Consider the following 17,572-nt stretch of genomic DNA (forward strand, 5'->3'; position numbering starts at 1 on the left):
AGGTAGAAAATACTCAAGCAAATGAAATTTTTATTTTACTTGGTTTTCCGACAATCCCTGAATGACTACTGCTGTTTCCTAAAACACACACTTTTTACGGTTTATTAAAAGTGGCAAGTAGTACAGCATATAACCTACGAATCTCTTTTTATTGTAGTCAGTTTGTTTTTTCAATAGCCACTCCAGAACCTAGACAAGGACTACCTGGAAATTAGTAGTCCTTTAAACATGTACTATACGTGTCTCATTTAAGGAGAAGTTGTTCTCTCCTTCAGGACTTCAATTTCAGGAATTTACAATTGAGGCACTATATTGGTACTACGGCGCAAGATTCAAAGCAACTCTTTACCATCGTCTGAATATGGGTTGTTTAGTCGAGGAGCATGTTCTCTTTACCATGTTGAGCATCGAAATGCAAAAATAAAAACTCTCAATTCCTTGTACCATGCCTTTTGACTGTTAAGAGAGGGCTGGGCTCTTAGGCAACTATTTGCTAGCTCAGCTATCACTTTCAACAAATGACTTCTTGGGTTCTTGCTTCAACCCTGTGCATTCCCTTGTCAACACTAAGATGGTTGACATCCTAGTGGATAAAACACCACTAGCAGTAGCATGAGCAAAGCTGTGGTGTTGGCAAGGCACTGAGAGGTTCACGTTTGTACCTCTGGTATAGCAGCACATGTTTTTGGAATTATAGGTCAGAAAAATTCTAATGTAGTCAAATAGTCTGGCCTGTCTGGCCATATGCCTTTCATTTTGTAATATGATCCAGTCCAGTTGAAATACACTGGAGTATGGTAATAGGAAAGGCAACCAGAAACAATTTTGCTGAGTAGCTCTGTTTTATTTGTGCGGCTAAATTTTCATAGTTTTATAAATTAATTTCTTTGTATTTTGCTCTTGTTTGTGTATGAAGAAATACTGAATGTATTTCAAGGCGAACAGGTTTCCACTGGTAACTTTTTATTTTTGTTTCTCTTTAACTGTAGGTGAAACACTGCTTAGCCCGTTGGTAATGTGTGGGCCCCATGGACTAAAATTCCTGAAGCCAGTGGAGCTGCGCTTACCACACTGTGCGTCTATGACCCCTGATGGTTGGTCTTTTGCTCTAAAATCCTCCGACTCCTCGTCGGGTATGCTGTCCTCCCTCTGTCCTTTTGGGGCTTTTGGGTGCTATCGTGTAATTTAAGATCACTTGGCTAAAGGTGACAATGTGTAATATATATAACTCAATCATTGTATTTGTGTTAAACTCTCCATTTCACTTTCATTACTCATGGTGCAAATTCATGGCTAAAATTGTGGTTGACAAACCAAGATGGTAAAGAAAAATACAGTATTATATTTTCTACCTTTCCGTGGTCCGTTAAATGGCATCATACTTTCCACTTTTTCTTCTTCCTTGAGGACTGTTACAGCTGCAAACACTTTAAAATTGTAAATTTGCACTAAAATAAATTGGGGAAAATGATTATGTACTCCTAATTGGCTTTTAAACCACAAACTCATGTCTTCTCTTAATTGGCCATATAGTACTTTGTTAAATTGTAAATTTAACCTCTACACTCCTAAATCATGACTTATTACATGTTAACTGTTTTCATATTTGCAAGTTGATGCTTACAATCAGACCATTTAAGAAAACTACAGTGTTTGTCTGTAAAAGCATTTTATAGTTCATTCTAATATGGCTGGATTTTCCACACGATTTTTCTTGCTTGCTTCCACCTGTTTCTTCACCAACCTCCTTTTTGCACCCAGAATTATGGAGAGAGGCTTTTCATAGTTGAAGTTGCAACCAGGTTTCAGTTTTGTATGCCTGTCCTTTTTTTTCTGTACGCTCACTACCACTTTCACCCCCTTACTTGGAACAGAGAAAACACTGTTGGCTGAAATTCTGGGTGATCAGTATTAGGCGGAAGTAGAATTTTTATGCAAGTTTCAAGCAATTTCATGAAATGTCTGAAGCAGGGGCGGCTCTAGGCACCAGCAAAACAAGCTGTTGCCTATGGCGGCCAAATCTAGGGGGCGGCAGGCTGCGCCGGCGGACCTGCCGCAGTCATGCCTGCGGGAGGTCCACTGGAGCCCCGGGACGACCGGACCTGCCGCAGGCATGACTGCGGAGGGGGCGCTCGTCCCGCGGCTTGGCTGGACCTCCCGCAGGCATCACTGCGGCAGCTCAAGTGGAGCCGCCGCGTCCGCGAACCGTCCGCAGCCGCGGGAGGTCCAGCCGAGCCACGCGGGACCAGCGGACCCTCCGCAGTCATGCCCGCGGGAGGTCCGCTGCTCCCGCGGCTCCGGGGCGCCTCCCGCGCATGACTGCTTGGGGCGGCCAAAACGCTAGAGCCGCCCCTGGTCTGAAGTTACAGCAATTTAAAAATTAATATCTGCACATTTAAAGAAAGTCAAGGTTTTATTCAGCTACTTTCTAACATTACAATGGAAGGATTTACACCTCTAATGTGTACATATAATCTGTATATAATACCGGTATTTAAACACAGTACTTATGTATACAGTATTTAAAACAAAATGTATTATCATTAATGTATCTATACCTGTTAACAGTGCATTGACACTGACAGAACATCCGTTTTGATAATGGGCATCTGATTTAAAGAAATCAACATTTGGATGGTTTTTATGCTATTATATGCATGTGTTCCATACATCTACTTAACTGTATGTACATATTTGAAATGTTAAAACATTGATACTTAAGTGGCGGGGACCCAAAAAACACCATCACAACTACATAAAACTTTTTAAAAAGCACTCATATTTTGTAACTGAAAAATCTATTCATGAATTTACTTGAAATGAAAGGAGAAACGCTAGTCCTCCCAAATAGTAATCAAAACTTCTTTAAGACAGATCATTTTCCTCTTCTAAATTAGCCTGTGTGTGTGTGTGTGTGTGTGTGTGTGTGAGAGAGAGATAAAGCATATACAAGTACTAACATTTTCTGTATTGGAGTTATAACACAACACTTTATTCTGTTTAACTGAAATGGGATGTATCAGTAATCTTGCTCTTTGAGACGATTTCAGAATTAGGCAATACTGTCTGCTGATATGTAAGTAGACCATACTGTGTCTTAAATAAATATTTGTTTTCTCTTTTTAAATTAGCTGGTTACAGGACTCTGATTTTTCAGGTGCCTTTATAGTAGTGGTTTCCAACACTATGGTGCTTTTTCTGTTCAATCTTTTGCTTGATCTCAGCTTTTTGCTTGATCTCGGTTGTTTCCATGTCCTGTTCTTTAAATGAACATTTAATTACATATACTGACCTACTCTCTGCTAAGTCAGAAATACTTGTATATTATCCCTAAAACATCTGAAATTCTTGGTTAATCTCATTTTAACTTTTGAGTGGAGAGAATTTAAATTGCATCTTTAAATGACTAAGAGTACATTCATTTCCTTTTATATTACACTTGTTGCACTGTATTAGTTTGATATTGTACAGTCATTACTTCAAAGGATTTAAATGCCCAAATCATGGGAAAGTAATCGTATCTTCAACTTGTGGAGTAACAGTTATAGGTTGTATTGGTTAGAATCTAACCATAGGTGTGTCTGTTAAAATGTTTGCCTCATCTGTGAGATTAAAACCTAGAATTCGCAAATTTATTCAGATATTTTACAAAGACTCAGGTTTCCATATTGAATGGAATTAATGTATTTACAGAACGGAAAATCCTCCAGCAGCACTAAAGTTCTAGTTGAGAACTATTTTAAATAATTAGCATTTGTTGGCTGCAATCAGTTGATTTGTGTTTTAAAATTCTCTAAATACACATGACAACCCTAGGCCATATTTACTTTTCCCAGACTCCACATCAGGTGTTGTCATCATTTCAGCACATTGTGTAATTCATGTTTATTTTCATGGGTTTTTCCTTTAACACAAAGGTTTGAGATGCTGTATCATGTAAATGATGTCTCCAAATCTTAAAACAGATGTATTTTTTGGCTCATCTTTTTGAAATTTTATAGTGCCATTTATCCTTCAGGCTTTAAAGAACACTACTATGTTTATCTCAAGAGATAATCTACCACTGAAATGGTGCTATGAGGACACTATATTTTGGACCAGCAACATCTTGCAATGGTTTATTGGGTGGGGAACTTCTCAAGTTGAAACTACAAGGGACAATAAGTATTGACTGGATTAATCTTCTGAGTTCTGTCAAATGACAACTAAGAATAAACCCTCTGTTTTTAAAGAAAGTATCACAGGAGCTTTAATGACCATAAGTGGAAACATCTCAGTTGTAAATCTTATCTAACGTAAATATCAGCAAATTACCATCTCATTGGCACATCAGTGCTTTAGCAAAGTTTCTCCCAAAGATTAGTAGAAGTTCTTCTTTGAGTTGCTGCAGACATGTAACCATTTAGATGTGCAGGTGCCTAGCACACACAAGCTGTAGAAATTTGCCTAGCAGTACCTGTAGGGGTGGCACTGCCCTGACCCCTCTCATATCCTTCTCATTGCCTGAGACTGGAGTTGGAGCACCCTCAATAGTGTTTCTTCACACTGCCCTTTTTTTCCCCCCTTCTCTGTCTTTGAGAACTTGTAAATAGTTTAGTTGTTTATTAGCAATACCACTGATTAGTTAGGGAATTTAGCAGTAGTTTCCTGGTGGAATGCCTTCACCAGGATTTAAACATTGCCTTTTATGTGGAGGGGCTATTTGAACACCATGTGTGGGTATCACTATTCAACTCGGCCTGGGAAAGGGGCACATTAAGGATAGGGGCTCCATCTATAAGTCCTTCAAGAAAAGGACACAGATGGCAAGGGACTTGAGACTCAAGCAGTACCTGATGGAGCAAGCCATGAGGCCTATATCAGCATAGGAGATGGTACCAGTATGCTGCTGTTCCTCAGCAGGACTCTCAGGCGGCCTCTAGCAGGAAGATATTCTGTTCCTCTTCCTCAGGTCCTCCAAGAAAAAGGACCAAAAAAATCACCTGTGTCTGGACCTCCACCTCCTACTCCAACAGCCCGTGTGTGTCTGAAATTATAAGGCCATATGGCCACATGTATCTACATAGTGCGGCATGTGAGGCTTATCTATTGTCCAAGTTACCATTCACTAGACACTCTGGTGTGAGTACCTCTGGAAGTACCAAACACCCTGCTGCAGTGGCAGACAATTAAGGACAATGTGTGTCAAGTGGTTCCCTTTGTCGGTGCAACGCCTACAGAATGTTAGTCACTGGTGCCTCCTCCATAAGTTAAGAAGTGCATCTGGAATCATTAACAATTCAGGGATTGTGAATGGAACAGGAAGCGTCCTGTCATATCGATGTGCTGGAGCTTCAGGCAGTGTACAATGTGTGGCGGGCCTTTTGGCATCACATTCAGGGAACAAGAGTGCACAATACTCATGGACAATATCACTGTGATGTACTATGTCAACAAGCAGGGAAGAGCCCATTCCAGTCAACTTTGTCATGAAGCAATAAAATTTTGGCACGTCTGCATCAAGGAAAATATCATGCTAGTAGTGGCTCACTGACTAGGCTCTGACTCATCTGGCTGATCACCTTAGGAGAATCTTCTTGAACAACCACTAGTGGTTACTGAAGAACAGTGTGCTGAGGGCCCTCTTCCAAGAATGCCAGAATGCCTCACAAACGGATTTCATCTGAATTGGGGTCCGAACTAATGTGTGCCTTCCCCCATCCCTCTTATCCCTCAGCTTATCCTCAAAATTAAAATGGACCATGCCAAGCTGATCATAATTTTACCAGCATGGCTGAGATAATATTGGTTCTCCAATCTCCATATGCTATCAGTTTGACCTCCCAAGTCTTTCTCCCTTACCTGTTGACTCAACATCATGGCCAGAGTGTTCATCCAGACAGTCTACAGCTTACCGTGTGTATATTGTGTGGCTAGATAGGAGGACATGCGGTGTTCAGAAGCAGTTAGGGAAGTTCTGCTTAGTAATAGAAAATCCTCTACGAGGGACACCTACTTGTCTATAAGGAAGCAGTTTTCAATTTGGGTGATCTCTAAGGGAATTCTGAATCTTGGCTGACATATGATGGACATTTTGGATAATGTTGCAGTTGAAATCTTCAGGCCTGGCTCTTTGCTCCTTGAAAGTTCATTTGGCTGCAATTTCAGCTTTCCACTCTCCTTTTTGGGAGAAGTCAGTATTTTCAAGTCCTATGGGAGGGCGGTTTCTGAAAGGCATTGTCTGTCTCTTTCCACCAGTGAAGAAAATGGTGCCATTGTGGAACCTTAATATGGTGCTGAATGCACTAATGGGTTCACCATTAGAGCTACTCATTCTCTCTCCTCTCCCAGAAGACTACCTTCCTGGTAGCTATCACATCCACTAGACAAATCGGTAAATTACAAGTCTTGATGGTGAATCCCCTGTACACCCAGCTCTGCAAAGACAAGGTAATTTTAAGACCACATCCAGAATTTCTGTCAAAAGAGATCTCTTTTTTGCCTTAATCAGGTTACTGTGTGACTGGAATCTTCAGGATTGAACCTGAAACTGTGGGACCATGGTGTATACTAAACTCTCCTGCGTTGGGTGTCTCCCACAAAGCTATGACAATGACAAGCACCAACACCCCTCCAGGGACTATGATCACTCAGTCATTGCCATCTAGAGCCCAACACCCTGCTATACTGCATGAATACTCCCTGAGCCACTCAGAGAGAGAACAGTCCATCTCCCCTTGCACTGCAGAAATATACTGTCTTGCACTGCTCAAGGCTCCTTTCGGCAATGCAAGATCATTAATACATTTGCCACTTCTTCATAGAAAAGTGGACATGCACCAGCCTTTGTAATGTGACCTGAGATTCCACAAGCACTTCAACATAAAACATATATAAAACAGATTTTATTAACTACAGAAAGACTTATTTTAAATAAGTAGCAGGCGTAGAGATCAAAGTTGGTTACCTAATAAATAAAAATAAATTCGCAGTCTAAATTCTAACTTTAACAGACTAAGCAAGATTTGAATCAAACAGACTCTCACCCCACTGTCTGTTACAGGCATCTTACAGTTCTTAATACTCAGACTGAACTCCTTTCCAGCTTGGAATCAATCTCCTGATCTCAAAGTCTTTGTCTTCTAGATAATCTTCTAGGTATTAAGATTTGGGATGGGGCGGGGTAGAGGGAGGCGAGAGGCCAAGTGATGATGATACAGTCTCTCTTTTTATACCTTCTTCTAGCTGCTAGAAAGATCCTTGCTGTGATGTCGGGTCCAGGCAGTCTCCATTGCCTGTGTGCACCCTCTGAGAAGAATCTGGGAAAGTGGATTTTTTTTTTTTGATGAGACATCAACACTTGTCAGGCCATCCTTTGTTGCAGTTGAAAGGCTAGCTGTGGGAGTTTCCCAATCTCACAACATATTTCAGTAGCAATGTGACGGGGCGGGACTCACCGGTGCGGCACCTCCCACTGGTCACTCCGAGAATTAGCTCAGTCATGGGGAGCACCCTGTTCTGGTGGTGTCCCGTCTGTCTCTCACCCTCCGTTGGCACCTGGACCCGTGTTGCTCCCTTCTGCTCGTGGCGTCCCCTTCAGGACACTGCCCTCTGGCAGTGCCCCCCTAGTCTGTTCTCACCCCCTTCCGGGGGGTGGGGGAGTTAACAGCAGTCCTCCACCTGCCGCAGTGGCCACCTACACCCCCAAAGTCTAACCTCTTCCGTCAGGGGTATGGTGTAGTCCAATATGGGCATTTCCCACGGCCAGGTGCAGCGTAAGGGGGAAGGGAGGGACCCAGCCCACCCGCTACTCTAGGTCCCGACCCAGGACCCTCTAGCGGCAGCCTCCCTGCCCTTCTCTCCCCTCGCTTGCTGTCCACTCTCCCTGGATCACTTCCCCTCTGACCCTTTGCACCCTTTAGGCCTTTTCCTCAGGGCCTGCAGCCTGGCACTCCCCCAGTGCTGGTCTCCTAGCTCAGGAGACAGACCTTCCCTGTTGGAGGTCTGGGAGAGACTGCCTGCTCCTCTCCTAGGCAGCCTGTATATAGGGCTGAGCCTGGCCCTGATTGGCCGCCACTTGCTCAGCCGTCATTGGCTCTCCCTCAGGCCTTCCCTGATTGGCTGCCTCTCACTGCAGCCATTCTGGCCTGCCCTAGCCCAATCTCTCATAGGGGTGGGGCAGCCGCCCCCTACAAGCACATGCAGCAATACTTCATAGCTTCACATACAATGATAGTACATACAATCCAACAGAATATTAACATTCAACAGATGAAGACTTTTAAAATGATACCTCACAAGGCATGTGTTGTACCAAACTTATCAATCATATCACAGTGGTGAATATGAGAGCGCCAGGATGCTACTTTGAGGTACACTTTGTGTCACTTTCTTACCTGTATTTTTTCCCCAAATCATATTTGGGTGCAGAAGAATGTCTTAGATGTGAGAAGGTATTTGACATTTTATCCTGAAAGGATAAACCATTTCGTTCATTACCTCGTCTATTCATATCTTACATTGAGTGGATGAAAGGATAATTGGTTTCAGCTCAAATCATATCTAAATGGATATCTATATTACTACGACTTTTGGAGTGGCTTAGATTAGGTCCCCAAGTTCAAGCAACATCAACAGCATTTTTTAGAGATGTTTCCATAGTGTATATCTACAGACCTGCAATGTGGTCTCCAGTAAACGGTCTTTTTTAGACATTATGCTATCACCACAGCATCACAGGCTGATGTAAACTTTTGGGAAGGCAGTTCTACAGTCACTGTTTAAATAGACTCTGAGCCCCACCTCCTCATTAAACAGCTTGTGAGTCACCTGCGTGGCATACATGTCTGCTGATATTTGAAGAAGAAAAGATGGTTACATACCTGTGTTGTAACTGTTGTTCTTCAAGATGTGGATGCAGACATGTATTCACAACCTACCCTCTGTCCCCTCTGCCGCAGAATCCCCAGCCTAAGGTTTGGTGTGAAGGAACTGAGGGGGATTAGGGTAGCACGACCCATATATAGTCAGGGGAGGGACCATTAAAAAACGGGCACAAGCATCATCCCTACTGATGCTGCTAGGCCTATTTCTCTGGCTTTGGTGCACTGGGCATGTGAACAGCTGAGTGGAATACATGTCTGCATCCACACCTTGAAGAACAGTTATGACACAGGTAAGTAACCATCTTTTTTCAGTTAGTTATACTGTACTACTGGTATGCTGTGTTCAGATAAAAAATTACTCATAATACAAAATAAAGTTCCCCCTACTTCATAGCAAGTAGAACTTATCTTGAGTTTTGACTTGTCTTTGATAAATTATGATTAGTCAATGTAGCCTAGTAAATGTCCAAATTTTCTGTTTTTTTGATACAAAAGTCATGTGAGTATCCAATATAGATTAGTTTTGATCATTTGAAGGGAAAGCACTATGTTGGTGCTGATGCAGAGCCAAATCTGTTTTGTATGTACAACAGTCCTTGAGTACCACCAAGTCTCTTTTGAAATACCACAACAAGAAGCAGTTTACTAAATTAAAACTGTACCATCCTTGGACTCTTTCTGAATAAAATACAAACTATACTTTTTATTGCAAAACCTGTTGATTCTGAATTAAAAGGTACTATCCAAAAAACATGGTTCTTTCAAGATGTACACTGTTTGACGTTCGATTCTAAACACCAACATTGTGTTTTCCTCCCACAGGTGACCCCAAAACTTGGCAGAACAAGTCTCTTCCTGGAGATCCAAACTATCTTGTTGGAGCAAACTGTGTCTCAGTCCTAATTGACCACTTCTAATCCTTAAATTAGCTGACTGAGTAAATAATGTGAAACTGAGATGGACCTTACATATAAACTGAATGACTCTATCAAGTATTAACGGGACTTACTGTTTAAGCATCTTGCTTTAACTAACAATGGTTAGCAAGTACACTCTTGAACCATGGTCAGAATACATGCCACAAACAGGAAGTTTACTATGGAAACAGGGTGGGGTTCTTGTGGGTTCCGAATGTTGGGTTTTTTTTTTGTTTTTTTTTTAAATGGACACAGCTAATGTTTCATTGTTAAAACTTTAAAGTACCAATGGAGTACATACAGAAGAATTGAATTTGGTTCATAATCCACTGGTTGAAGTACAGAATTTGGCATTTTTATTTTTTTAACTTGGGGGTGTTAAAATACACAATACTATATTTCCATCTCTGGTTTTTCGATGGCTCTTTTGGTGTACATGTCCCATAAAGTAGCGATAAACTTTTGACTACCACAACTTAGATGTTTTCCTCTACTGTGAGGCTTATAAAAGCACGTCTACTTACTGTACATGAAAACATTTTTAGTTTTCTTTTGTTATGGGAAAGATAGAAAGCATGTGAGATGACTATGGTTCAGTTGCCTCTGTGGATTTGTAAATTAACCAACACACTACTACAGACATATTAACCAGCAGGGATGCCTTACCCTCATGTTTTTAATAGTCTTAGTTCTCATAGTTCTCTGTATTACTAAGTTTGTATGGCTTTTGTGCTTAACTAGATAAAATATCATGAAACAGATTGATAAAGTGACTTATTGTGAACTTGCTGGTTTAGAGAACAAGTATTGTTTGTTTGTGTTGATCAACCAGAAGAGAGCCAGAAGAAAATGGTATGTTTTCTGCTATGCATTTGAAAATTTATAGATGTTATAGAATGCCTGTATATAAAGCGTGCATACCACTTTTGTTCTTGGTTTGTAAATTAACTTTTATAAGCTTTACCTTTTTATATATAAATATATAAAAACAAAACAAAGTTTCTTAAGGATATCTTTGTATTCTCACACCTTTTGAGCCTTGAACTTTGACATCTGCAGCAATAAAGCAGCATTTCTACAATATACAAACAAGGACATTTTTTTAAAAATGCACAATGTTGTTACCTTTTTAAGTGCTGCATTTGAAGACTATAACTCGGAATTCTCTAGTTTGATTAAAATCTTGAAAAATATCCCTACTGTAATTTGTGATAAGGATGCTATACTATGTGCCCTGAAATGTATTTTTTTACTAATAAACAATTTATTATGGCACATCAGCACTACTACTGTTTAGATAATATACCACTGCATTCTGTTAATCAGTTATTAGCTATTCAGGTGTGGCTGATTTTTTCTTTGCAGTTATTAAAATTACACATTTCTAAATATACAGAATAAAATTGTTTTTAAAATAATAAAGGATATTTTCAGTATCTTATTGTTTCCAAAATGCATTTATGTGCACACTTCCAAATCAGTTTAGTTTCTGTTTTAAGGACTAGATTCTGCCATCCTTATTCATGCTCAGTAGAACTTTATTTTGGGAGACTCCCCATTGAATAATCTTAACTATCATAATAAAACCAATTCAAGGTGCAATTGTGGTGTGAACCCACTGGGGCTACTCGAGAGTAGGATATTACTCAAAGCAAGTACAAGTGGCAGAATTATGCCATGAATCACCATGGGTAAATTAGGCTCTTTATTGTATCAACTATGTAGATTAGTTTCTAAAACATGCTGGCAAGTTAGCAAACACATTTTAATTTCCTGAGATCTATTCCAAAACTTGTCCTATAGAGGCAAAATCCAATATAGGGCTGGCACTAGAAGGTCCTCAATAACAGGATGGCCATGATACAATAGATTGTAAGCCTATAGTATGTCTAAAACCAAAAGTTTAGAATAGGATTTACACTAAATAAAAGCCAACTATCCCTTGGGTACATTTAGGATAAAAGATAAATCATGCCCTTTGGTTGCTCTAAATTGTTAAATAAACTTACCCATACATAAACTTAATGAGCTGTATAATGTGCACAGTATTTTTCTGGCTTAAAACTTAAGATATTTCACTAGAATTACATTGGCAGGACTGTCACTTGAATGGTAAGTCACTGATGATTAAGGTATAGTCTGATTCTGTAAGGCCCTGCCTAAATTCTGGAAGTACTCTTAAAAATCACTTCAAAATATGGCTTATAAACCTGAAGCGTTTCCATTCTAAGTTTGTTCTTATTGGATAGATAATTAGCTGACAACAACATCCCTCAAGACTTTTGTGCATTAGAAAACACATTGCTGATACTTGCAATGGCTCAGTTGAACTATTGTGTCCAAAGTAGTGTAGAATGTGTTCCGCATATCTAAACACAGCATTTTCTCCAAATGTTTCAGTAGTTGCATGTTGTGGGTACCTGTCCTGTGGGTTCCCATAATGGGGTTTGTGGGAGTTGGAACCCAGAGTTGAAGAAATGCTAGAACACTTTTTTAATGTGAACTGTAAACTCCCAAAATATAAATTTACAGAAGCTCTCCAGAAGCTCAAAACAATAAATTAGCAATTTAAGGCAAATACAAGACATTGCAAATGGGAGTCACTAAAGGGGTTGTGGAAACCTATATGCTGGGTGGACCACTTGCATCAGTGCAGTTGAAGTGTGGACATTGTCTATACTGCTATTACGATACAATGCAGAGTACAATTGTGATGAGTCTGAATTTTGCTTTTAGTAAGTGCAATTATAGTGGGGCTGGTAATATTTGTGCACCGTTGAAAGCGCTTGTGTGTAGATGGGTGTTAGATATAGCAGGTGCTTTAAGTCCAAAAATCTATAATGTAGATGCTCTCTAATCCACTCTTCCTTCTGAAATGGCAAGTAGGTTAACGTCTTAGAGATGATTAGAATGAAGCTAGGGGTTGGTAAGTGACCTGGGAGGGTTGGTGGGGGGGCATTCTTGAGTACTTTTTTGCTGCTTTATGGTATATAAAGTAGCCTGAATGACACTCTTAATAGAAGGGAAAAAAGGAGGCGGGGAAATTCAGGTCCTGTCCATCTTGGAAGATAGACTGGCCAAGTAGTGAGATTTAATTGAGTGAAAAATGAGCAAGTGTGAAGGGAAGAGATATTTTAGTCAAACTATTTAAAGTGCTGGGTTTCGTTTTAACAACACCCATTTAACTTCAGTTGACTACAATTTTGAAAGAGTATCTGTTAAATATTCAATACTGTCACCTTCAGTTAAGGTGTGAGATCTCACAAATATACTGTGATAACTCCCCACATGTCCCCCAGCAAAATAAAGACCAGAGTTAACATTCCTGATGTTAATAATTTTAGGGCACCTTCATGCAATAAATATAAAGAGCAGAAAAAGGCACCAGATGCCTTTTTAAGATGTTTTGCAGATCATCTTTAAACCCATAGAGAAGAGCAGAGAGGAAAAGCCAAATCATACACATGGATGCAATACTGAAGAGGAGCAGTTAACAAAACAGAGGGCATAAAAAAAACCTACCCTTTTGTTTTTAATAGGTGATTATCTTCATTCATGTCAAACATTTCAGTGTTTCTTGCCCTTAAGTAATGTCAAGTGAGTGGAATTTGATTTTACGCCCAAAAGGAAGATGTTGGAACCAGTAGATACCTTTGAAAATCAACAAGTTTTGCGATTAGCCAGACCCTTCCTCCTCCCCCACACCCCACACCCCATTATATGCACACCATCCTTCCTCTTTGTTGCCTCTGTAGTTTGTAAGCTTCCTGGGATAGGAAACTTTCTTCAAGAGTTTTAAGTGTTATATTAAAAAAAGGTGAACTCTACTTTCTTGAACCTTGGAGCTAGATCCATTAAATTCAGTAGAGATGTTTTCAACCAGGGCAGTAGTAAAAACTTTAAATCTAAAAGGACTAAGAGGACTTCTGCACTGCACTGAGTCTTAGAGCGTGGGTCTGTTGATTTGGGTTTGTGGAGCTAAAAATAGACGTAAACACATTTGTCTTGGGCTGGAGTCTGAGACCCTCCACCCTAGCAGGTTTAACATAGGGTATGTCTACGTTTAGTGGAGATTGATGCTGTGGTGATCGATCCACTGGGGGTCAATTTAGCGGGTCTAGTGAAGACCCGCTAAATTGACTGGAGATCGCTCTCCCGTCGACTCCAGTACTCCACTGGAATGAAAAGCAGAAGGTAAGTCGACAGGAGAGTTTCTCCCATCAACCCAGCACGGTGTAGACACAGCAGTAAGTGGACCTAAGCTATGTTAAAGCAGCAAAGAGTCCTGTGGCATCACATGCATCCGACGAAGTGGGTATTCACCCACGAAAGCTCATGCTCCAATACATCTATTAGTCTATAAGGTGCCACAGGACTCTTTGCTGCTTTTACAGATCCAGACTAACACTGCTACCCCTCTGATACTAAGCTATGTTGACTCCAGCTATGTTATTCACCAGGGGTCAGCAACCTCTGGTACGCAGCTCGCCAGGGTAAGTACCCTGGCGGGCCAGGCCAGTTTGTTTACCTGCTGCGTCCCAAGCCAATGGGGGTGGCGGGAAGCAGCACGGGCGAGGGATGGCTTAAAAAAACCCCACATCCCGTACTGAAGTAGTAATGCCACTATAACCTTCAAGTGTCTGCTCTTAGTCTGCATGTATTTGCTCTCTTAGGTCTGGTCTACACTGAAAACTTCCATTGGCATAGCTGCATCTCTGAGGTGTGAAACATTCACACTCCAGTGAGATGTAGCTCTGCTGAACTAACCCCCAGTGTAGACAGTGCTAGATTGATGGAAGAATTTTCACTGACCTAGCTACCGCCTCTCGGAGATGGATTAACTACAGTGACAGGAGAACCCTTTCTGTTGCTGTAATGAGTGTCTACACTGAAGCTCTACAGCTGACACTGTAGCACGTTAAGTGTAGACAGAGCCAGTTGTAGGGACTGAGACTCTTGTTTCTCCATGACAGCAAGTCAAAAGGCTGCAGTGACCACTTTAAACTTCCTGCTGAAGTTTATGGAACAACTTGTGCCTTTAACACTTGTTCCTCACTCTCCACCTAACTTGCAGTCGTGTCAGAGGGAACAGGAGAGAAGTCATTGATCTTGAATTCTTCCTCCTTTACTGTGGGGCTAATGATGGGCTGCTGAGCAGTACAAGCCATGCTTTGCCAGAAGGGGGTGCTATGAGGGAATGGCCAGCTTTCTTCGTGCCTACAGCACATCAGGCAGTTGCTAGTTTCTGTCATTCCTAAATTAAGTTGCGGGGAGTATAAGACCTGTGCTTGCTTCCCTCCAACTAGAGATACGTTGGAGACACAGGAGATATAGCCAGAGGTCAGGTGTAGATAGATGTAAAGGGATGTAAGAAACAGGGATGGGGTGGGATATACAGGTGGGGACAGATAGATGAGAGAAGAGAACCACAGCGGTGGGTGGGGACTTTGGGGTCCCAGACCCCCATAACAATGTCTGGATTACCTTGCAACATCTCTCTCCCATGCCGGGCCCAGTGTGTCAGTCAACATTAGTAATCGCCCTGGAGAGTATCTGATCTCTACCTGGTAGCACTGGAGGTTCAACAGTATGTGGCACATACAGCCTTTTTGTGACACTAAGTGGTTTAGCCATAATTATCTCTAGTGATTTGGAGTCTGATTTGTACAATTACACTGTAGCCATAAGCATATTGGAACTAGTCTACCCCAAATACTGCAGCCAACTATTTGTTCAGTTTCCAACATGGCTCTTCTGGCATGTGCAAATTGACTGTCCTTGCAACAGAACTACATCTAGTCCAGGGGTAGGCAACCTATGGCACGTGTGCCAAAGGCGGCACATGAGCCGATTTTTCAGTGGCACTTACACTGCCCGGCCACCTGTCCGGAGGGCTCTGCATTTTAATTTAATTTTAAATGAAGCTTCTTAAACATTTTTAAAACCTTATTTACTTTACATACAATAGTTATATATTGTAGACTTATAGAAAAAGACCTTCTAAAAACGTTGAAATGTATTACTGGCACGCAAAACCTTAAATTAGAGTGAATAAATGAAGACTCAGCACACCACTTCTGAAAGGTTGCCGACCCCGATCTAGTCCTTTGTCTGAGGCATCACAGCAGTTACTCTCCAAGCTCATAGTATTTCAGGACAAGGATATCTATAATCAGCTTTTCCAGTCTTTCAGATGTGCGCTGCTGTGGTGTTGGCCCACCCCACTCCACTTTCTGCCTGGTGAGTAAGCAGAGGGGGCTTTACTACAACTGCTGCTGCTGCAAGAGAAAAATTTTGACACAAAGCTCAACATCTCTATCTATTGATGAGCTCAGCTGGAATGCCGCCTCTTGAATCAGCCTGAAGGTGACAGCACATGTTTGGTCATCTGACTTATTTTAATAGGTTTTACCTGTTTTTCTTTTCTCTGCATTGCTGCAAGAATCCTCCTAAGTTTACTGTCAGTCTCTTTTTCCCCCTCTCACTGTTCTTCTCATCTTCAACGAGGATGTCTGCAATTATTTTTATGCCAGGCAGCTCTTAAAATGTCTTGAGTTTTTGCTGAAACACCTCAGATACAGATAGGGCTTTTTCTCATTAGAATGCACAGTCATCTGTAATGACTAAAGAATGTTAAAGGTCATCAAGTTGCTAGATTCTTCATCCAGTTTTGTGCTGGAATCCATTGCTAATAGACTGTAAGGAGTGCTCGCTAACCAAATTCAGTGGTGGGCTCTGAGAGCTCCATTTGGCCAATAAGAACACTATTGCTTGGCTCAGCGAATATGCAATGCTAAATAAACAACCTAACATGAGACTCTGATGAAGTGGGGAAGATAGGAGGGGAGTGTGAATATGCAGAAGCTCATCTTGAAGACCTTTTTTTTTTCTTCTTCTTTGTAGAGTGGCCTCTACATATTCCCACTTGTGGGAGTTTAGCAATCAGTGCAATGCCCAGGAAACTGGACTGAGGCATTCTAGGAAAACAGAGCCACCAGAACTGCCAAAACAACCATCAGCTCTGGCTCCAAGGTCAAGAGTGAATAGAGATGACCGAATGTCTTGCTGTCCATAAGACAAGTCTTAAAGATGGGAAAATGTTGCTTATAAAACCCCAATACATAGCTGAAATATTAGTCATGCAATATGCCGTGATGAGGACATACCACAGATGTTGCCTTTTGTCATGGATGAGGACTGACAATTCCAAGAGGCTGAAGCCCTGTCAGGTCATATATGTGAAAGTGTTTTTTACATGGACAACCTTTTGACCATTATAAAGTGACTCCTCTTGTGTCAATTCCATCACTTCAAGGATTTGGGAAACTTGTAGCTACATTTTGGCTCGATATAAATAATGACAAAGTTCTCAATGTGCAAATATTGACAGATATGCAAATGAAGTTCTCTGAGTGCTGAATATGATACCTACCACACTGAATGTAAATGAGGCTCAGGGACAAAAATGTTCTACTAGTCTGAAAAAGATGGAAAACCTGGGTATTTTAGACAGGATTGGAATGTGGGCAGCAACAGCTGTTCTGTAAGGCTGCAATATAGAGGCAAATAGCTTAATCACTAAGCTTGTTAGCTCGGTTACTATCAATAATTGCATCTTCATAGAGATACAGTGCAGAGAATAATCTAGCCAATGTTTAAACAGGCTATGAGGATTAAAATTACAATCTTTTAGTTCATGCTGGAAGGGAACACACCTGGGGTACAGTTTTTGCAATACATCCCAAGCACTACAGTGGAGTACTTAGTCTTTTCTGCAGCTCTCACAGCAAA

The 17,572-nt window shown here is 41.1% G+C and overlaps 1 protein-coding gene across 7 annotated transcripts in view; it reads left to right on the plus strand.

Annotated features, from left to right (window-relative positions):
* Positions 1–11,217, plus strand: part of LOC120373192 (tight junction protein ZO-1-like) — a 148,124-nt gene extending 136,907 nt beyond the window's left edge. For 5 of the 7 annotated variants that reach the window (XM_039491228.1, XM_039491227.1, XM_039491234.1 and 2 more), the window contains 2 exons: positions 990–1,133; positions 9,687–11,217. In XM_039491228.1, the coding sequence (XP_039347162.1) occupies positions 990–1,133; positions 9,687–9,781 (239 nt within the window). In that variant the 3' untranslated portion in view covers positions 9,782–11,217. The remainder of the gene's footprint in view (positions 1–989; positions 1,134–9,686) is intronic. The other 2 variants (XM_039491232.1, XM_039491233.1) reach the window with 2 other exon arrangements.
* Positions 11,218–17,572: the final 6,355 nt, after the last annotated feature.

Source organism: Mauremys reevesii, linkage group 10 (assembly GCF_016161935.1).
Source record: "Mauremys reevesii isolate NIE-2019 linkage group 10, ASM1616193v1, whole genome shotgun sequence".
Lineage (NCBI taxonomy): Eukaryota > Metazoa > Chordata > Testudines > Geoemydidae > Mauremys > Mauremys reevesii.